Below are 21908 nucleotides of genomic sequence, written 5' to 3' on the forward strand. Positions count from 1 at the left end.
ACTCACCATCACAATTCCATGTCTGTTCCCTGGCAGGGTCAAGATGGCCACCTCAACCCTGGAGAACCAGCTGCAGAGTGCCCAGAAGAACCTGCTGTTCCTGCAGCGGGAGCACACCAACACCCTGAAGGGGCTGCACGCGGAGCTGCGCCGCCTGCAGCAGCGCTGCACAGGTACCCCTTCCTGAGGGGGGTGCTGCCCAGGGTGGACTTAGGGTCTGCAGTTTGTATCTCACGGCAAACTGGCTGATCAAAGCCAAGTTTTTTCATTTGTTCTTTAAAAAGCTGATAGTTCAGTTGTTATACGTATTTGCTAATTTGCAGTGAATCTCCTATTCTTGCTTTGGGCAGTGGGAAGAGTTAATTCTGTATTGATTGAAAACTGTCATTGTAAATCTGCTCACCAAGTGATGTATGGGCTCCATGATGATGTTCTAACAAAAATAAACAACTTTTTTTCCTCAGATTTAACCTATGAGCTGACTGTAAAGAGTTCAGATTCATCAGGTAAGGAACACATGGCTTTTTTTGTTTAATGTTCAATTTTATTTTTTTCTCAATGTTTGTATTTTCTTTTCTACTCTCCAGACTTATTTATTTATGAAGTAAATGTCAAAAATTCTTTCCCAAGGTCACACAGGAAATCTGTGAAAGATCCAGGAATAGCACCTGGAACTGCTGACTCCACTAGACAGTTCCCTGCTTGCTATATGGGAACACAGAACACCAATTTTAGGGGCAGAAGAGTGAGACTATTTTTAAAACTTAGCTGAGCTGGTGCTGTAATTAACCACAAAGCTTTTATATTTATATATGTGTGTTTGTATACACTAGGTCCTAGTTATTTTATATGTTTTGTGTTAACAACAGGTAAAGAGCAGGAATAAAATAATTCCCTGAGGTTAACCTGGATCAGGGATGGTGTGGGATGATTGAATTTTGTCTTTTGGATTCCTCTCAGGGATGGCAAGAGGAGCCCTTGTGTACTGCTTTACATAATGGTTGTTGTTAATTTGAAACACTTCTGCTTCTCCTGTTCTTCTAGAAAGTGGTGGTTCAAGAAGTGATGAACTCAAAAGTAAGTGCAAAGATCTTGAAGCTCAACTGAAAATCAAAGAAGCTGAAAACACTGAATTGTTGAAAGAACTTGAACAAAAGAACGCGATGATAATGGTGCTGGAAAACACTATTAAAGAAAGAGAAAAGAAGTATTTGGAAGAGTTAAAAATGAAAAGCCATAAGCTCAATATGTTGTCCAGTGAACTGGAGCAGAGAGCGAGCACGATTGCCTACCTGACCTCTCAGCTGCACGCGGCCAAGAAGAAGCTGATGAGTGCCAGCGGGACTTCGGAGGGGACCCCCTCTGGCAGCCCCGTGCTGTCCAGCTACAAACCGTCCCCTCCCAAGGACAAACTGCCCGAGACGCCGCGGCGCAGGATGAAGAAGAGCCTGTCCACGCCGCTGAACCCCGAGTTCGAAGAGGCCTACAGAATAGGCTCGGAGAGCCGCAAGCTGGTGCTGCGAGAGCCCGTGGATGCCATGCCCGATCCCACGCCCTTCCTGCTGGCCAGGGAGACGGCAGAGGTGCATCTGATCAAGGAGAGGCCGTTGGTGATCCCACCGATCCCCTCGGATCGCGCGCCCGGTGAGTCGCACAGCCCCGCCCGCGAGAAGCCGCACAAGGCGCACGTCGGGGTCGCTCATCGCATCCACCACGCCGCGCCCGCACAGCCCCCGCAGGAGGTGGAGACCCTGGCAGTGGATCAGGTCCATGGAAGCAAAGTGGTCAGAAAGCACTCGGGGACAGACAGAACTGTCTGAGAGCACCACGCAAGCGCTGTTCTGTGCTGGTTATGCACTGTGAGCCTGTAGGGTAAATAGCACCTGCGGTGAAGTTTCTTTTGATGCCCCATGCATGCCAAACTCCTCCCGGGTACATCATTAATACATTTTGCTCTAACGAAACCTCCTAGGACTGTGTTCATATGGCAAGGTATATAACCACTCCATGCTGTGGCCAAATCAGGGGGACCTGACCGCTTGCTTCCAAGTGCTGCTCCATTTAGTGTAACTGCACGTGTGGGCAAAGGCACGGGCTGCGTTAGTGAGCATTCTTAGAGAGAACACCCCTCCCTCACACTGCAGCCACACGTGTTGGCTGGAAATGTTTGACCTGGCAGGGGGTCTCTTGTCTCCACTGCGTGTGTGAGCAGTCCAGAGCCATCACTGACCTCTGCCACAGCCACAGCAGCACTGAAAGTTGGGCACGTGTACATTCACTTTAATGACCTAAGGACGCCCCCAGCTACCCAGCAAGCACTACTTGATTAATCCTAAATACTTTGGTTTGTGGCTTTAAGTAAAATATGGGTGGGGGAAGCATCATTTAAAGGGTTAAAAACCCTCATAGAAAGAGTATGAACACTGGGTTGTTTGTGGGGATCGTTTTGGGTTTTTTTAATCAAATAGCTTCACAACACATTTTATGCTAGTCAGTACACTGCACTTGTAGCACCTTCTATAGTGGCTCAGAGCTCCTTTTCAGGGAGGAAATGTAACTGGCTATTCAATATGGAAATGGTTCTTTATGCTCTAACCTGCACTTTTTTTGTAAAGGGATTATTTTTGTTTCCTAAAAACCTTAGTCTTCTTCTGGGCATCATCAGACAGTGCTGGCTGCTGCCAGCCTAGAAACCTGAGGTGCCCCTTTAAAATGTGAGTATTTACTTGTAAGTGATGTAACTGATCCATACAGGAGAACCTGGCATCCTTGATTTCTGTCCTTGTGGATTGGGATGGACTTGCCTTGCACTTGACCAGATTCCCCTACTCCTTTCTAGTAAGTAGCAGGTAGACCCAACAGCTGTTAGACTACTTGATTATTTTTTTTGTTTTTTCTAGGAAAGAAAGGCATACTAGGAGCTGGGAGGGTATATAGTTTTTAGATAGGAGCACTAGTTTGTCCATTTTTCTTACATTCTGTTCACTTCTGCTTCACTCTTGTCTGCAGCCTCTGAGTAGGACCAGCAAGAAACACTGGCTCCCAAATGCTGCTAAGCTTATGATGTGCCTTTAAAATTTTGGAACGTGTATTCTCTGTGACAGCTGATGAAGGATCCCTGCCTGCCCTCTCCCCTTCCCTTGCCAGCTGTAGTCTGCCCCTTGTAAGCTTTTCCTGCAGCTGTGTTGGTGTGTGTCCCTGCAGAGCCTTGGCCCACTGTCAGCGTCCCCGGCCAGGCCTGGCAGAGCTGCGCTCCCGCCCGCGGTCCCGCTCCATTCCCGCAGCATGACCCTTCCAGCAGGGCTGATCCCGGGCGAGGCTCTGCCCTCTGCACCCTCTGGCACTCGCTGTCCCAAAGCCCCAGACCCACCTCAGCCTCGCGCCTTGCTGGCTCTGTGGAAGGAATTTGTTTCACAAGTGGTGGGGAGGGATCAGAAAGGGGTTGGTTAAAGCAAGGTTGTTACTCTGAGGTTTACTGGTTTTATGTGTATTGCGTTAACCAGCAGCTGGTTTGGTTACTTTGGTTGTTGGCACCATATTTTTATGGTCATGTGTTGTATGAGTGACCTACCCTGCCACTTGTTGGAGGCTGGTGGGAGGCACCGCTTCCAGGCAGTGCAGAAGTGATGCTTTGGGCAATTAAAGACATTTCTTACAACCACCCAGGCAAACCTTAGTCTTTGTGTGTGTGGGACCAATTTACTCTCTCTTTGCAGTCACAGACTGGCTTGGAGCCGTTCCAAAAGGAAACACAAATTACAAAAATACACTATTCCTTAAACACATTTATTGGGAGTATAATACAACCAAGCTAATACTAACTAAAGTCAGGTGTGCCTAACTGAACACAGCCCCACCCATGGTGCCGGATCTCTGCCTGGGTTGAGGGGTTTTTTCCCTGCGCCTCTTCAGAGTTTCATTCCGGGGGAAGAACATGGTGCCTCTTTTTGGCTGTCATTCAGCATTGAGGGTGAGACACACGCCTTGGAGGACCCACCAGGAAATGTGCCTGGTGGTGTACAGGTCAGCTTCAAAGACCAGGCCGAAGCCCATGGCGTTGCGGCGCATGGAGGTCGTGTACACCGGGGTGCGCAGCGTGTTCTGCAGGAGGAGGCAGCACAGACACTGAGCCACTGCAAACAGCTCTCGAGGAGAGAGGACTGGCTTCAGAAATTCACTTTGTTTGTTAGAGGTCTTAAATAGCCACTACCCAGAAAATGGAAATGTCCTTTATGTTGTTTATTGGGGATGGGAAATAATTGAAAGAGTAGGGGTAGTGTAAGACTGCCTGAAGGGAAAAGAGGCAGCAAATGCATCAGCTCCCTCAGAAGAAAAAACTGTAGTAATGGGGAGTGTAAGGAGAAGTGTTAAACCAGGTGCTTCATATGGGAGTGGTAATGATAAAATGCAGTTTCTGGGCAGAGAGGGCAGAGCCTGCCAGCTGGGGAGTGTGACAGCAGAAGGAAGGAAATTCAGGAGCCTCACCTGCAGTCTGAGTCTGTGTGCTTCTATGGGGATGATCTTCAGGATGGGCAGCTCTACCACCGGGACACGGGGCTTGCTCTGGGTGAGGCAGCCCTGCTCTATGTCCCAGTCTGCTCCTTCCAGGAACAGACCAGAAACATAGCAGCCTGTGAAGGCAGAAAATGCAACATTTGGGTAAACTGAGCTTCTGGAAAAGATCTAGGAGATCTTTGAAGGTAAGTGTTCCTGCAGTCCCTGCTCTGGAAACTACAGTCATCATCACAAACACACTGCATTTCAAACTGCAGCTGCACAGGGTGCAGTTTTCTGAGAGCTTTGTTTTTATCATCCAGCTGTATTAGGAAATCAAATTAAATTGTCTCAGTTGCACTACACATGATAAACAGTAGCAGGAATAAATGTGATTTGCTGCCCTCCAATTGCCCAAGTCACAGAGAGCTTTGTGACTCCCCTGGGCCTGATCATTGGGTCACTGAGAGCAGGTGAAGGGTCAGGACAGTTGTTCTGGTACAAATATCAAGTACAGCATTTAGATTTTTAAAAAATGAGACTTTTCCCCTCCTCTGTTCCCAAACAGAACTGGTACTGAGAGCCTTGCTTAGCTGTTCCCTGTACCCAGCTTGTTATCTTTAGTTATTAGAGCAGTGCTAGGCATAGAGAGCTCATAAAGAGATATTTACATAGTAAATTATACATATTTTTAGGTGCTTTTTGCTTAAGTACATTTCAATACGTTATTTGTGATGTAAATAGATCTTTACAAGCCTGCTGGAACTGGTAATGGTCTAAGCATAAAGAAATCAGTGTGTCTTCATATACATATATATAGATACACTTTTGTATTTTTAAATATATATATGTATTAAAAAAGCATATATATACACATATATATATTTATATACATTCATACACACACATATATAGACCTACTTTACATATATATATATATACACACACACACTTTTTAAAATTTTAATATATATATATATATTGATACACACACACATATATATATGTATGTATGTATATATAGAGATCAAGCAAGGGAGAGGTGTAAGTCCCTGCCTGTGGGTGGGAAGAGTGTGCTTCATGCACACAGAGCTCTGCAGGGACAGAACCCAGCTATTTCCCAGCTGGAAATCATGAGGACTGTGAAATGCAAACCCAGAGCAAATGCCTGAGGAGGTTTAAGCTAAGTAATTTAGTGTACCAAGCTATTTCTATCTCTCACCAATTAACTACTTCATTGGTTTTGCCAAACAACTGTGAAAACACCTACCCTGAGCAGCCCCTTCAGTGATGTCTTCTGCTTTCCTGTACTTGGTTACCTCTGTGTAGAGGGTGGAGTGATCCAGGGGCCACCTGTTTTTCCTGCAGGTGGCTTGAACAAGAGCAGTCAGGTAGGACTCAGGAATGTGCAGGCCCGACAGCCACATCACCTCAGGCTCACCCTCGTTGACCTGCAGCCAGAGACAGTGATGGGCAGCACCTGGCACTCACCCTGCACTGCCCTTGGAGAGGAGCTGGGCTGAGTCTGCCTTGCAGCCACAGTTTTGCAGTGCTGGCACTAGTTCAAGAGCTTACCTGAAGTGTTCACTGGCCTCTGCCCCAGCCTGCACAGCACACTGTGCAGGTTAACAAAACAAAAGGCTGTGTGGGGGCACTTGCTTACCCAGGTGGTGTACTGGTCATATCGAGCTCTAAAGAAAATAATCCAATTTCCAAGTGTTTTGAGGGTGTCAGGGGCCAACCGCCGCCAGATCCCAGGAATCTGCCCATTGAAGAGAGCCTGAGCCACATCATCCAGTTCACTGCTCATTCCAACTTCCCCAGCCAAGGCCTGGAACAATGGTGAGAGTTCTGAGGGCAGGCAAAGCCCAGCTGGTCCCAGGGAGTTGCTGGGATTTTACTTACACGTTGGAGCTCAGCCAAGGACTTTCCCATCCGAACAATGAGTTTATTAAAACGTTCCAGTTCCTGCAACAGCACCACAGTCGTAGGGGCAATATTTACTCCAAATCCTTTACGTATCTGGTCAATATCAAATACTTGAGGTAATTTGTTTTCTATATCCTTGGCAACATTTGCAATATATTCATCTCGACTAATTCCTCCACCAGTTTCACCTGAAACCAAAAAATTCAGGTGAGACTAAATCTGTACTGAATCTTCTGAGAGGAGGTTGAGAGCTGAGTCACCTTTTGGCATCAGTCTTTCCTCTCTTGTGCTCTGATCTTTGCCCACAGCCCTGCATGTCCCCAGCTGTGCCTCTGGGCAGGTGTTGAGCTGCTCCCCGAGGCCAGACACAGCCCCTGGATCACTTCCCACACACAGGGGCTGCTGTCCCTGTCCCCAGGGCTCAGCACTTGGCCCTGGAGATTTCCTGTTCACAAACCCAGTTCAGACAGGGCCCTCACCAGTTTGGGGCTGCAGCTCGAGCAGGTGGACCCACATGTCCCGCACGGCGTGCGTGTAATACCCGATCTCGGCGTTGGCGTGAAGGCCCAGGACCTCGGGGGTGTTGGAAAGTGGCAGAGCTTCTATGGCCTCTGGAATACAACCACACAGGCTCTGCTAACCAGAACACCACAGCAATTTTGCTATTGCTCTGCTTGAATAAAAAAATCAAATGCTAAACCTGGTGTTGAAGTAATGCACAGAATAAATACTTCTAAACACAGAGACTCCCCCACAGAAATATATCATTAACAAAATTAGCATGCTGCTTTACTGAGGTTCTGTGGTTTCAGAGTTTTTTGGAGTTTTTTTGAACACCCAAGGAGCTCAGTGACAAGCTCACATTCCAAAGGACTGCTCCTGTAAAGCAGTGGATTATAACACTGCAATCCATACACCAGCAGTGCCTGGTGTTCTGTTCAACTTCTCACACCCAGCAGCGAAGTATGGAGACAAGGTACACTGGAAGCAGACTTTTTTATAATGTGGCAGGAGAGGCATTTCTTACCAACAAAGTCATCCTTTCCCTTCCCATCTGGAATTTTATAATCGACTGTGTCACTCTTATAAAAATGGAACACCTGGAATGTGTCAAACAGGAAATCCCCGAGGTACTCATCCATGTAGACAGTCAGGATGCGCCGGTCAAAGCTGTCGATTGCACGCCCACCATACATGACCTGGGAATCAGTGATATCAATGTTACTGACAACAAAAGCACTGCCTTTTGGAGCAGAAAATACAGTTTAAAAAAAGCACTGAAAGGTCAGAAATGCTCTTTGCTTTTGCAGTGGCTGTGATGGATCACAAGGACATCTCCAGTCCCCTCTCAGGGGGACAGAAAGGAAATATTTGGCCTTGGTCTGGAAAGAGCTGCTCTGGGCACTCCTCATCACCCATCTGGATGATTTGTGTGCAGTGGTGCCTTCCTGAGGTACCAGCAAAGTAACATTTTCCTGCAGGACTTCATGTTGCAGCAGCTGCCAGTGCAGTGCCAGCTCTGAGAGCACACATTTGTGCAGCTCCAGTGATACCCCACGTGCCAACAACCCTGTGCTCTTCCAGCACAGGTCTCAGGGGCTCTCTCAGAATTAATTAAACAGCATGACTCCCTGTTGTGCAGGTGCACAAAGTGGCCCTAATTCCCTGAGACTGAGATTAAGGCCCTTGCTCAGGGCTACACTGGAGTTTCAAACCTGCCCAGGAAAGATTCACAGCTTTACTTGATGCAGCCCATGCAGAAAGGAAACAATTAATCTGAATTGCTGTGGCATTGAAGCACTCACCTCCCCAATAAGATATTTGAGACTGCTCCAAGGGATTTGATCATCCTTTTGTTCAAAAGCTTTTGTCAAGTAGGTGTTAAGGATTTCCATGCACACCTAGTGAATTTGTTGGAACATGTGAGATAAGAAGATTCATAAATCAGATATACATATTTATAGGTTTTATTTAATATAGTTCTTGTTTGAAAACTAACAATTATTTCTTTCTGAAATAATTAAAAAGTTAAGTATAAATTCTCTTAAGAAAAGAAACCCATGAGAGAGGCAATAAAAACATGAAAGATTGGGAATCTAATTTTTAGCATCCTAAACTGACATTATAGAAGATCAGGAGTCTACATGACTCCTCAGAAGCAGAAAAAAATACTAAGCAAAATCTAATTGTGAGAAAGGTTAAAGCTGGATACATTCTGTGTTTTCAAAAGTAATCTGAGCTACTCAAGAATATAAGAGCCATTGCAATTGTTTTCTTACCTGGAAATCAGATTCATTAAAATCATACGGTACGTTCCAACCAACCTTCCCAAACTTCCTTCTCTCCTGAACCACAGCATGGAAAAATGCCAGGACATAGACCAAGGATTTAAAGGCAGGATGTGGGCACTCCTCTAAGGCTTCAGGGGGAATTTTGAAGTAGGTGGCTCTCATATTCAATTTTAGACCATTAGGTGGTTCTGTAACAACCTATTGAAATAATTAGGGAAGCCATCAAATACTGGATAACTTGAGGAAAATAAGTTGTAAATATATCACATTAAGTAAGCTATACAATGCAAACTTGACATTTTAAGTCGTTTTCCAAATGCCTGTCAAATATGGATTTTCTCTTATTTCCTTCCTTAAGGAATGAAACTTAAAAGGAAACAGACCTTTTAAGTTTATCAAAGTAAACACACCTATGCAAAGAGAACTCTATATTATTTTGGAATTAGTCATATTATTGGCAAGACATTAATATTTCTCATACTTGAAGATCTAATTTACTGAAATACCAGTACTTTACACATTTTAATGTGCCCTATATCCTCACAGTGAGATGCTTTAACAACATGGCTTTATTGCTGATCAAAGTGCCAGAGCTGCTTCCTGGCAGCCTTTTCAAAGGGCTCAAAAACCTCAGTTCTCACTGCTCCTGGCAAGACCCAAAAGTGCAGATCTGCAGCCTTAAAGATCCATTCAGGCTCCCTTCCCACTGCAGGAGGAGTGAGAGAACAGCCCAGAGCTGCCACTGAGCCACTGCTTTCCACTCTGTGAAATGAAATAAATGTTTACAGGACAGGGCACCACAGCAGCAGTGAAGCAGCCACAGAAAAGAACATAAGGGCAGAATCATGGCCTGTGCCTTCAAAATAATCAGCTCAGCCTTTAGTGATAAACACTGCAGCCTGAAGTAGCAGCTGGAAACCATTATCCACTTTCCAACATCTGCTCCACTGGCACTGCCAACCTGACACTGCCCTGGCTCTGCCCTGCAGCATCAGGGCTGACAGGGCTGTTTCTGTCTCCAGGAACTCCTCACTTGTGGCACCATTTAAACCTAAAGACCATTTGTCACATCTCCAGGTTTACTCACAAACCTCTGCTTTGAAATAACTACTGAACAGTTTTCACCCAAAGGAAACATGCCAGGAAAATAAACAGGATGATGATAAAAAAGGATTTGGCTTAAATAAAGATAAAAAGTGAGTTCATAAGCCTGGGCCAGTGTGCTGCATTCAGGTCAGGCTCCTCCCAGAGCCAGCCTGTTCTGTTGAGTTCCAGAGCCAGGACAGGCCCTCCTGGCTGGGGTTTCCCCACCTTTAAGGCCTTCTGCAGGATTCCAATTGGGAAGCCTTCAGTTGGGTCAGTTGTCAGCCAGAGGCGAAAGTCTTCATGAGGATCTGTGATTTTCTCCACAGCCTTTTCCAGATGGACAAGCCACTTCACCAAAAGGTGACAGTTCTGCAACATGAGCCAATGTCCATGAACCACTGCTTCCTCCAGCAACTGCAGAGCGATCTGAGGACAGAGGGAGAACCATCTGTAAGGCTCCCTTTACCCTGAGAACAAACTGCCTCTGATGGGCTCAGGCAGTGGGTTTTCCTGCTAGGAAAGTGGTGCTCTAAATGAGTCTGGTAGGAGTTCTTCCACTGACTGAAATCATAGCAAATTCAATCAGCTGTTAAGCCCTGGACATCCTGGCTTAGTGTCCATAACAAAAAGGAAAGTCACTGGAAAGGCAGGAGAAGCAGCAGAACTTTTGGTAGCAAACCACTGTAACTTTCAACCACCTCATGTCCATATACAGCAACATGTTCTCATCTCTGCTTTTGAACAGCTGAAAATCTGATTTTGAATCTACCCTCACCCAGAACAGCAGCCAGTCAGCCAAATGGCCCCTCTCATGTTCAGTAAAATGTTATTCCCAAACTGACAAATCTATGTCAGAACCATGAGTAATTCCTTTTAAAATGGAGCAGACCTATGGAAAGGAAATTTGATCAGTCCCAGAGCATCAGGAGCATGGCTTGCAATTCACACTCGCTGCACACAGCACATCCCCACCCTCCCATCCAAGTTACCTCTTCTTGGCCTTGTCCCATGGCCAGGAATTTGAGTCTATCTGCTTTAAATTCTGATCTCTCAGCCAGTTTCATGAGGTCACTGACAGGATCAGAGCCAGGACTTAGGATAAAAACCACAGGTGAGAAAGGGCTGCTCTGCTGCAGGATGGCATCGAAGCTGATCACAGGGGGCTGCACATACCTGCAGAGGGAAAACCCAGTGGTTTGGGTGATTGCAGAGCTCCATGTGGGAACAGAGCCTTGCACACCAAGGGCACAGCTCACCACAGACTGCACATGGAAATCATTCAGACCCAGCCCCTGCTCTGCTCTTCAGGCAAACTGCAGCTCTGTGTGAGTGCTGTGCTGGGGATCTGAGGGCAGAGGGACTCACGTCTCGCCCATTGTCACTGTCACATAGTCCATCACCGCCCGGTACATCCGGTCCACCCGGAAACAGCGCAGCAGGAGAAGCTTCTGGAAGTCTGTGACATTGCCCTCGTAGTCCATTGGCAATGGGATCTGCTCCAGAGCGTCTGTGTCGTACCACTGGCAAGAAAAGACAGCACACAAATAAACCCAGTGGCTCTGTCAGGGAAATTACTAGGAAAGAGAAATTCAATTTGATGAATGAGGGGCCAAGAGGCACAACAAAAACAAAGAAAGTCAATCAGCTGCAAATAAATATTAAAAGTTCAGGTGAATGTGAAAAATCCAACTTTTTCAGTATAAAGTATTCAAGTCCAGAAACACATTTGTACTTTCACTTTATGTCAACTAATTCTCTTAAGATATAGAAAATAGCATCAAAAGCAAAAAGGTATTAACAGATTGCTTGCAGGAAGACTTCTTATAAAGCAAGAAGACATGGAATGAAGCTAAAGGAGGAACAAAGGAAATCTGTATTTGTCAATAGCCTATAGAATTCACTGCCACAAGAAGATCAAAACACAATTTAGCAGTACAAAAACACCAGTGAAATGTTGACTGCTGAAATGAACAGAAAATTTCCACTGAATATAACAGAGTAAATAACTCCTCTAAGGCATTTGACTGACAAATAAAAAATCTACAGTATACCAGGGAAAGTATTTTGGTTTGTTTTTTAAATAATATAATCCTTAATTCTTCTGCAAATAAGCCAATCACTAACTGAGGACAGGAAGCAAAGAAAGGCCTTGAGGGAAGAAGCCCACAGTGACATCTCCCCTGTGGACTGCTGACACATTGCATCACACTTGACCATTTAATACCAGAAGAAAAACTAGGAGAGAAAACAGCATTGCAAAAAGGCACGTACATTTTTCCATTCATCTGGATTGTCTTCCACATCATCTGGAAGATATTCAAATTTCTCAGGAAATAGCTCAGACAGGCGAATTAGGTCTTCCCAGCCTTGATCTGGCAGCCAAGCAAACGGTTTCTTTCGGGCACTCTTCTCCAGGGAAATATTGCCTAGGCACGTTCAGAAAGCAGATCAGTGTCCATGTCAGAAACCCTCCAGTGCATGACCACTCACACAGCCCCTCTGCACACAGGAACCCCGTGGAAATTTGTTCCTGGAAGCACTGTGAGATTAGACTGGTCTGCTGAGGGAAAGATGGCATTTTCTGAGTGCTTGCAAAAGCCAGAGTTTTATCCTTGCAAACGTTTCTAAAATTATGTATACACAGTCAGAAAATAACTACAACATAGTCAGAAAATAACTACAGATTCCTTTACTCATATAACATCCTAACAATTAGCTAATGTGAAATAGAAATAGCAGGATCCCCAGTCTGTGTAACCCAACACCGTGCAGCTCTCCTCAGAGGGAGAGCTCCCCTTATTGAGGTGCTGGCTCATAGTAAATCATCTCTAGTCAAAGATCTCTCTTCAAAAGATCTTTTAGCTATTGCTACGTAGAGCTACATACTTACATATACATATTCACTTTACCTTTCAAAAAGAAATCAAATTCTTCTTGTGGAACTCGGCCTTCAGCTTGTTCTATCTTGACAGTCATGTCAAAGGAGAATAGTAACTTGTGCTTCTCGAACAAGGCTACGTTAAAAGGACATTTTCAAAGATCAGCTGCAAAAGCTTGTGGAACTGGAGCAATCTTTCAATCCACATCCTTCATCTGTTGTGGGATTGATGGGATGCTCCACCCCTGCAAGTGCTCAAGGCCATTTTGGATGGGGCCCTCAGCAACCTGATCTAGTGAGTGGCATCCCTGCCCATGGCAGGGAACTGGAACCAAATGCTTCCTAAGGTCCCTTTCAACCCAGACCATTCTGTGATTCTATGATCTGGTCACCCCACAAAGATCATTTGGTTGATAGTTGGAATTGATATAGTTGGAATTGATATTCCTAAAGGTCTTCTCTGGCCTGAACAATGCTATGTTTCTGTGATCAGGGGATCAAAGCTGGAGCTTTGAGTCAGGCTTTAAGAGTCAATACAGCCCCTGTGAACAGCTCTAAGGCTGCCTTTACCATTTGTAACTGTGTTAAGAAAAACATTTTTGCAAGAGCTACATGGGTAAGGTGCAATGTTCTTCTAACAGAAATAGCAGGGAGGAAAGTGTGAACCAGGAGACCTGAACATCACTGAATTCCCTGCTTGGTAATCTGCCTCTTTAACATGAAGCCATGGCTTCACCTTCATTTGCACTACACAGTCTCAGCCCCTGGTTAAACAGCACTAACCTGTGCAGCCATAGTTGTAGGTGCTCAAAGTCAGTGTATCCATGATGTTTTTTAACCTCTTAGGAAGAATAGGACTGGGCATGGATTTCCGAAGAGAGAATCCAAAAACCTCCAAGAAGGAGACCAGTGAGAACTGGTACATGATGTTGACAAATGCCAGTTCAGCCAGCACAGAGAAGAGAATGGCCCCTCTCTTGGCAGCTGGTCTGTAGCCATCTCGGAGAAGGTCGATATCTGCTGCGGTTGTCGCAGCCAGCTTCAGTTTCTCAATCACCTGGGCAGACAGGGGTTTTATGCACCTGTAATTACTGTGCTGATCCAGAGTGGATCTATTATACCACAGGAATCAGAACTGCTCAGTGCCTGCCTCTCTGTGTGACTGTACAGGGAATCTGGGCAGGTAACTCAAAAGAAGTTGTACGAATGATAAAAATTTAAAGTTAGATAAAATTAATCCCACCCTGTATATTTATGAAAAGTAACAGCAAAGATTTACAAAAAATCATGGAAAGAGTATGGCAAGGGCCCTCTGGGGATTTTTAGTTCAACTTCTGCCCAAAGCTTGATTACAAACACCACTAGATCAGGTCCAGTGTGGCTTCGTCCAGCTGTGGCCTGAAAACTCCAAGGATGGATTCTTTTGTCTTAGAACTGTAAACAAACATTACTTTGGTCCTGTTAAGGACTTCCCTGAAGATAGGATTTGGTTCTCTGATCAATAAAATAGTGCCCAATACTGAAAGATGCAACACATTCATGAGAAAACTCGCCATTTCCTTTCAAACGATTTGCAAACTTCAGGAGAAAAATGGAAGCACAATGAAAAAGGAATGACCATGTTCTGTCCATAGATACCCTTCCAAAAAGCCCAGAGCTGGTACCTCAGTAGCTTTGAATTTTGTGTCCTCCAGGGTTTGCACCAATTCCACATTGTCCAGCATGTTTCCTGTGGAAGTTGACAGTCCATGAAGGAGAGTGTCTTCCAGATTTTTCAGCAGGTTTTTGTTTTCACTTGTCTCCTGGATGAGACGTTCTCTCTGTTCCTCCAATTCCCTCCTTTCAAAACCCGTAATGACACTGAGCAGCTGATCCTCTAGGCCCTTGAGTGTAACTGCAGGTACAACACATGGACAGAGCAGAGAGTTTTGTAAGCACAGGACACTTTTTATGCAACTTATTTAATCTCAGGCCCCTCATAAGACTACAGCAATGCAACAGAGTGATCTGGTTAATGACTGTGCATCTTGATTCCACGAAAGCATCCTCACCTGACCAGGACAGGAAGAGATTTTTAGCTCAGTTGCAGATTAGAAGAGAGAAGTGAGAAGGACTTTCTATTAAATCAGATGCTGAGTATAAGGGAGAGTATGAGTTTTTTAGTTTCATCGAGATAATGACCCAGGCCCTAAATTTGCACAACAGCATAACCCCTACTTTGTTATTATATACACACTTAAGCTTACCTGTATAATTGATAACAATAGCTCTGCCAAACACAGAGGGAGAATACTTTGGGTTTGCTAATTTGGTGTTCAGGTACATTTTAAAATTACTGTCATAGTCAACCTCTTTGTCCCCCAGCACAATGAATGCTCGCCCCTGTGCAACTTTGACATTCTTCTCTAAGACATTGTCTATCACAGGGTCGATGTATTCATCAACACTGTGCACCAGGAAAGGGGTTCCATACTTTATGGCCTGTTCTAGTTGTTTCAGGAAATCTGGGTCACTAAAGGAAGCCATCTGCAAGAGAACAATGGGAAAACATGAAAGGAGAACTGATATTCAATTTGCTGTACATTATTATTTTGCAGTAGCTGCCAACACTAATGAAGTTTGTTTTTTGCTGCTTTTTGTCTTTCCTCTCACAGATGATATAAAGTGCACTTGCACAAAACAGTAAAGGTGTTTTTTTTCTGATTAGTTGAGAATAATTTCCATTTGGAAATTACCCTTTAAAGTTCTAGCTGTGCCTCTAAGTGTGTTTATTGTCCTACATGGAAGTTCCATCCTGGAGCTGAGCTTAATCACAATCTGCACCAGCCTTTTGGTTAGACTCTTTCTGCATGTGCAGACAGGCTGAGAGAGCTGGGGTTGTTCTGGAGCAGAAAAGGCTCCAAGAAGACTTTTAGCACCTTCCAAGACCTAAAGGGGCTCCAAGAGAGATGGAGAGGGACTTTGGACAAGCACATTTAGCAATGAGACAAGGGGGAATGGCTTCAGACTGAAAAAGGCCAAGGTTAAATTACATATTAGGAAGGAATTCTTCCCTGTGAGGGTGATGAGGCCCTGGCAAAGGTTTCCAGAGAAGCTGTGGCTGCCCAATCCCTGGCAGTATTGAAAGCCAGGTTGGACAGGGCTTGGAGCACCCTGGGATAGTGGAAGGTGTCCCTGCCCATGGCCAGGGGTGGAACTAGAATGTCCTTGCCAATCCAAACCATTCAATAATTCTGTGCTATATAACTGGTTCCCCATTCAAGGTGACAGATATTTATGCAGCTTTGAAAACAATCAGTAATGAGATAAAGCAATCTTCCATCTTTACCCTCAGGTTATTTTTTTCTTCCTTCTTCTTAATCCAATGCAATGCCTGCTGCTGTGGGTCAATACAGAGTGGGAAGCGGCTGGAATACGTTGTCAGGATTCCATTCTGGACAGACAGCTCATCTGGGGGCAATCCTTCAGAAACCCACCTGGGAACAGAATGGACCAAAGACCTGGGATGAAAACTCACTGGGAGAGCAGCACATTTCATTTGTCAGCAAAATGATGCAACTCACTGAGCACACAATCAGCCACACACACAGTGCATGTGGTTCTGGGGACAGTGTCACAGCCCAGACTGACTCACTGTAGCTGCACTACTCAAAGCACTGACTGCTGCCTTAGGTGAGCAATCCTGTGGTACTTGATACATGGGCTCCCTGGGCTTGGCTTTAATACCAAACCCATTGAAGCCAATGAAAAGACACCTGTTAGGTTATGGAAACATATTTTATAGAGAACTCCTGATAAACTTCCTAGAAATGGTATTACACATGTTTAAGTTCAGTGAATGTTCCTGGAGGTTAAGTACAACAGATTCTTACAACAAATGGCCCCTGTTAATCAGGACATGAAAGTAAGATTCTCTCTCTGGTATGGCTGTGCACCTCCACCCACAATGCCAATTCTGTGCTACAGATTCAGCTCCAGACTCCCACTTTATAATGTCACATCCAGAGTCCCTGGGTCTCCTGACTGGACATACCTGCTAACCTCCACTTCATCAGTTAGGAGGCTCTCTAACTTGAATGGATGGCTGACAGGAATTTCTCGTGAGACAATATCTTCTTGCCACACCTGATAGAGCATTTCATGACGGAACTCCCAGCTGAAGGCTCCCACATAGCACAGAAAGGCAGCAGCAAGCAGACAATCTCCAAGCAACTTCACCTTCCTTACTTCCAATTCCTTGAATTCTTCTGTCCACCTGAAATAATTATATGGGAGATTCTGTACCAGGAAGATGAGGTTTATGTGCAGGATTTCCTGCTACTTTACAGACAGGTTGAGACAGACCCCCCAAATTTAGAATCAGTTTTCTCTTGCTATTATGGGGGCCACAGACACAGAGTTTATCTGAATTTTCATCCATTTAATCTCAGTTATTTTCCAAGAGCTAATGGATATTAGCTCAGAACCAATAATAGCCTTTCTCAGAAACAAACACCATAGAAAGCAACATTTTCAAAAATGTCTCCACCTGGTAGATTTTATCCCCTACACATGAACCTCTGATGCCAAAAAATGATCCTCTTTGGATCTAGACTTACCTCTCATTCTCAGATTTCAAGCCAGCGATGAGCTTGTCAGCAGCCTCTAATCTTCTCTGCATTATCTCTGCTTCTTCTTGTAACTTTTTGTTTTCTTTTAATGTCTGGTCTAATTTTTCCCCCAAAGCTTTAAGCTCCTCCTGAATGGCAGCCAGCTCTGCCTGTATCCTTTCCAGTTCCCGCTTACTTAATTCGTAGTTCCGTTCTAGCCTGGCCACCTAGAGTACATTTTGAAGGAAACACAAGAGTGTCAGAGGACAGAAGGATTTTAGAGAGAAGTAGTAAGTTCTCACATTTCTTTTGGTGGTATCATACCAGTGTTCTAGTAATAAACACTGTAAGCCTAAATAACTGACACTGTCACTCTCTTCTCCCCATCTCAAACACACATCATGGTCTGACACTGCAGTTCCAAAGCAGAAAAATCTCCCAGTTTTGTACCCACAAGAAGTATTAAAGCACTGGAGGTCAGCAGGACTCTCATGCCCTGACAAAAGGGGAGGTTTGTCTGCTTAATAGCATAATTAAGGCTCCAAAAGTAGTCAGACACATCATCTAGTGAATATACTTGCTCTGTAGTAAGTTGTATAAAATAACCTTTTCTTGACAAAATTTTCCAGTGTCATCTGTTGGACATTAGATTTCCCTTGGTAACACAGCTGAATTTCCAGTCATCCTAGAAAAAGCGAATCAAAAGGTCTGTGCTTAAGGGACATGGATTTAGTGTACTACTGACCTCTGTTCTGTCCAAATGCCACAGGTTTTAAAGTTTGTTTTCAATAAACAGCTCTAAACCATGTTTTTCTAAGCACGTTAGATTACAAAATTCCAACCGAACACGTTCAGCCCTGGCATGGATGGCAACCCACAGCCCAGCATCCTGACACAACAAATACAGTGATTTATGACTGACAACCTGCCTCACTGCTACTACAGTAGCTCTCCTAAACACCACTTTTTAAGCACTTCAATAGGAAATGTGGGCAGTCTATGAAATGGTCATGTATTATCTTTTCCATCAGGATCATGTTTTGACCTTCTCTGAGTTTGATTCCAACACATTTTACCTTTTCTTCCTTTGGCTTGACTGTTTTAACTACATCACAGTAGGTCACCACTGCTTCAGCAAACTTTAACATTCCCAGTCCTGCTCTGCTGATAACTTCCATTTCAGCCCAGGTAGTATTAAGATTCTTTAAGAGAGCTAAATTGGCAAACACGAAAATATTGAAGTGAGTTGAATAACTGTGAACAAACCCTCAAAGAAATAGCTTTTCCTATCAGCAGCACCAGCCAATGCCATGACAGACAATAGGAAATATTTGTCAGAATATTAAAGAGACTCTGTTGGCTGTTCCCATTAACAAGATCCAAATTCACTGCAATACTCAGAACAGGAATTTACCTCTCATAGCTTTCACATTGCTCCATGGAATTTCCCTAAAATCTGTCGTCAGCAGAAGTCGCAGGAAATTCGTGTCAGCCATCATGGCTTTGGCATTCTTCCAGTTTTGTTCTTTGTAACCTCTCATTATAAGAATACAGTCCAGAACAACCTGCACTTGCTTCGGGGGTGTTGCAAAGGACCTGGAAAACAGGTGAAAGAGACAGTGGAAGTGAAAAAAGGAGACAAAGCACATGAGGCCAGACATGGGTACTGCCTGTTAAGAGAGGCATTGCAATACAGGAGCTTGTACATAAGACAAGCCACAACAGTGAAAAAGATAACCCAAATCAGACAATAGATCATTAACTACTCAAAAGCTCAGAACCAATTCTTGTATTCAGACAATCTGATCCATGAAATACTAAATTATTTCAACAGTGGAAAGCTTAAAACACTGAGCCTTGATATTCTTTCCTAGGGCAGTGAAGCAGCTGGAGAAAAATCCTGAGATCTGTGAGAGAAAGGAAACTGAAGTGTGGCAGGGAAGGGAGAGTCTTTGCTATTCTGAGGACAACTATTTCAGGGAGAGCCAAAGACTGGATGTGCCTTTATATCAATCCTCAAAAAAAAGATGTATTATCAAAACACAAGGAGGAGTAAATTAGGCAGGGAAATACATTTTCGTGCTATGAAAGTATCCCTGATAAATAATTGTTATGTGTTCCTACTTACACAGGGAAAAAAGAGGAGGAATGAACAGGTTTGGACAGCCATTGTTCAGGCAAAAACCAGAGCAGGTTCTGGTGCATCAGACACAGGCCAGAGAATGATGGGGTAAACAGCAAACAAAGGCCTGGAAGAAGTGTCTTAAGGCAAAGGTGTGGGCTAGCAATCAGGGCATTCTGTTGTGACCTCTGCACCCAGGCACCTGATGTCCTGACCTTCACAGGCTCAGACCCAGCAAACAAGAGTGTATTTCCAAGAGTTTATGCTCCTGTACATACAAATGAGTCACCTGAGCTCAGTAACTTCAGCCTTGTCAAGCTTCTCAACCTCCCGTTTGGCAGCTTCCATGATAGGCTTGATTTGATCCAGTGCTGCCTCAGCCTCTGCCTTCTCCACAGCAATTATTGCATTCTGCTCCTGTATCTCTACAGCTTTTTCTTCACCCATTTTTTTCTTCTCCTCAGCTAGTAATTGCAAAGGCAGGACCATAAATGAATCATTCAAGTTTGTATATAGAACATATAGTAATACACGAATAGACATTTACTCTTTGCTGAAAATCAGAAATTACCATCAAGTCAGAACATTTGTGTTGCCAGCTACGTCACCAGGTTAGGAACAGTTAGTGTTCCACACAACAGCATGCACAATCTCCTTTCCTCCATGTTTCCCTCTGATTTTCCTCTAATACTAAATGCCTGGATCAGAAGTTGCCTTTCTTGCTATTGCCTTTCCCACATTATGCCCAACACCTTGGAAAGGGAAGACAGGGGCAGGCAAATGTTGTGTAAAGTATTATGGGCCAAATGTGGAGCAAGGATGGCAATCTGGGCAAGACAAGGGACCTGCTCTTCTGCCATGGCACGGGAGCAGCACACAGAACAAGAGGGATACCTTGAGAAGCAGCTGGAGCTCTTCAAGGGTCTCCCAACCCAGCCTAACCCAGATGATGTGAGCCCTGCTTAGCCTGTGGGACACTTCACTAGTTGTAAACTACCCACCTATTTCTGTGTTTAATTTAATGTCTCTTAACAAAGCCTCACAAGCAGCTGTTTTTTCTGTTAGTATAATCTTTTGCTCAGCAAGTTTCACGTTCAGCTCAGCCAGCTGTACAGCAGCTTCCTTCAGTTTAACCAAGCCCCCATCCAGCCGTTTACATTGTGCTAGGTAGGAAAAAAAAAGGGAGAAATGTCAGTGATTCATGGATTGTGTTCAAGCACACAGCAACAGACAATCTCACAAAGAGAAAATATCCTTAGAGGTGCACTGAGAGATTTTCTTTCGCTGAGCCTGCCAGCCAAAATGAAGTTAAAGTCACTTGAGCTGACATAGTGGCCCCATGCCACAACGTGTTTGCCACATTCCACTGTTTGTGTTTTATCCTCTTCACATATTTCAGTGCCACTGAAGCATGAATAAGAATTGCTGCTTGAGGAAGAAAGTCAAACCCCGAGCGAGGCCATGCTGATATTAGATTTCAGCATAATTCTTCCCCAAGCAGAGGAGTGTCTGGTTTGGAGATTCTGGCTCATGTTCATTCACAAAAGGATTTGAGGAGAGCCCATTGTTTGACAGAGTCTGAACATTCATGTGTGGCCAGGATTTTGGGTCAATGTCAAAACACAGCCCCACAGCTGTGTGCCAGCACAGCATTTGAGATAGTACTAACAGAGTTTTGGCATATTCTGGGTAATAGGTGGAATTCTCACCAGAATTTTTGTTTTTAAAATATTTAAATCACTTATTAAAAAGGAGAAAATATCTACCTAGACTTACCTAAAATGAACTCATTTTTCTCATCCAGCAATTTTGCATAGGTATTGAGAAAATCAAGATAATTTTTTGGTGTGACATGATTTCTACGTCTCAGTTTCTCCAGAAATTTCTTGCTGAAATCCCCTACAGATTCATGCACCATGACAATGTGGTCAACCACTGACTGGAAGTTCTCTGGTGGGATGCGTGGGTTTTTTGCTAAAATTGGGCAGAAGAAATAAAAAATTTCAAAGATTTGTGGCTTTTTTCAGAATACACCAATTACCATCTATCTTATGAACATCTAAGCCAGGCACAAAACAAATCTGTTTTCTGGGGCAAAAAGCAAGGCCAGAGGGGACCTCCTGGTAGTCAGCCTACATTGTCTGCAGAGTTTGGAACTTGAATTTTATGAATTCTAAAAATCTATTTGATTAAGAAACTACCACCCAGTGACATTTTTCGACTGGGTTTTTGCATTACCCATTTAGACTCAAGGTAACAGGCACAATGGGAAATGAATTTGTGAAATGTACAATAATTGCAAAGTAAAGAATATATTTCTTAGGCTATGCCAAGGGTTAATGGGTTGAAATACCGACATGTTACATACCCAGAAAGGATTGTGCAACTGCAGACAAGGCCTGGGCAGGCCAGGGCAAGAACCAGTCAATACCAGTGTTGTTGACAAGACCTTAAAATAAAAGGACAGTGTTATTTGAAAAATTCCTTTGTAAAACTAACTGCTAATGACATAAGCAATC

General features: G+C 44.2%; 2 protein-coding genes across 3 annotated transcripts in view; one reads left to right on the top strand and one right to left on the bottom strand.

Moving 5' to 3' along the window:
• The first annotated feature begins 34 nt into the window (after positions 1-34).
• CCDC92 (coiled-coil domain containing 92) lies at positions 35-3661 on the top strand. Of its 2 annotated transcripts, XM_031059470.1 has the most exons (4): positions 35-173; positions 465-506; positions 1045-1819; positions 2244-3661. In XM_031059470.1, coding segments are annotated over exons 1-4 (948 nt in total). In that variant the 5' UTR covers positions 35-43; the 3' UTR covers positions 2245-3661. The 2 variants fall into 2 exon arrangements, with proteins under 2 accessions (XP_030915330.1, XP_030915329.1); XM_031059469.1 differs by having other exon boundaries at positions 1045-3661.
• Positions 3662-3683: 22 nt separating this feature from the next.
• Positions 3684-21908, bottom strand: part of DNAH10 (dynein axonemal heavy chain 10) — a 48042-nt gene continuing 29817 nt past the window's right edge. The window contains exons 49-74 of the mRNA XM_031059436.1: positions 21758-21838; positions 21166-21363; positions 20391-20552; positions 19679-19853; positions 18682-18863; positions 18344-18480; positions 17277-17494; positions 16712-16933; positions 16007-16154; positions 14925-15204; positions 14343-14572; positions 13462-13735; positions 12710-12814; positions 12072-12226; positions 11166-11320; positions 10790-10973; positions 10026-10226; positions 8703-8912; positions 8229-8324; positions 7451-7622; positions 6903-7034; positions 6400-6611; positions 6158-6325; positions 5765-5945; positions 4486-4631; positions 3684-4101 (exon numbers count right to left, since the gene is read on the bottom strand). Of these exons, the coding sequence (XP_030915296.1) occupies positions 3955-4101; positions 4486-4631; positions 5765-5945; positions 6158-6325; positions 6400-6611; positions 6903-7034; positions 7451-7622; positions 8229-8324; positions 8703-8912; positions 10026-10226; positions 10790-10973; positions 11166-11320; positions 12072-12226; positions 12710-12814; positions 13462-13735; positions 14343-14572; positions 14925-15204; positions 16007-16154; positions 16712-16933; positions 17277-17494; positions 18344-18480; positions 18682-18863; positions 19679-19853; positions 20391-20552; positions 21166-21363; positions 21758-21838 (4571 nt within the window). The 3' untranslated portion in view covers positions 3684-3954. The remainder of the gene's footprint in view (positions 4102-4485; positions 4632-5764; positions 5946-6157; positions 6326-6399; positions 6612-6902; positions 7035-7450; positions 7623-8228; positions 8325-8702; positions 8913-10025; positions 10227-10789; positions 10974-11165; positions 11321-12071; positions 12227-12709; positions 12815-13461; positions 13736-14342; positions 14573-14924; positions 15205-16006; positions 16155-16711; positions 16934-17276; positions 17495-18343; positions 18481-18681; positions 18864-19678; positions 19854-20390; positions 20553-21165; positions 21364-21757; positions 21839-21908) is intronic.

Source organism: Geospiza fortis, unplaced genomic scaffold (genome assembly GCF_000277835.1).
Source record: "Geospiza fortis unplaced genomic scaffold, GeoFor_1.0 scaffold145, whole genome shotgun sequence".
NCBI classification, from domain to species: Eukaryota; Metazoa; Chordata; class Aves; order Passeriformes; family Thraupidae; genus Geospiza; species Geospiza fortis.

Coding starts and splice junctions, on each gene's coding strand:
- CCDC92 (XM_031059469.1), top strand. CDS start 44: ATGGCCACCTCAACCCTGGAGAACCAGCTGCAGAGTGCCCAGAAGAAC. Junction 174..464: donor CCTGCAGCAGCGCTGCACAG/GTACCCCTTCCT, acceptor TTTTTTCCTCAG/ATTTAACCTATGAGCTGACT. Junction 507..1,044: donor AAAGAGTTCAGATTCATCAG/GTAAGGAACACA, acceptor CTGTTCTTCTAG/AAAGTGGTGGTTCAAGAAGT.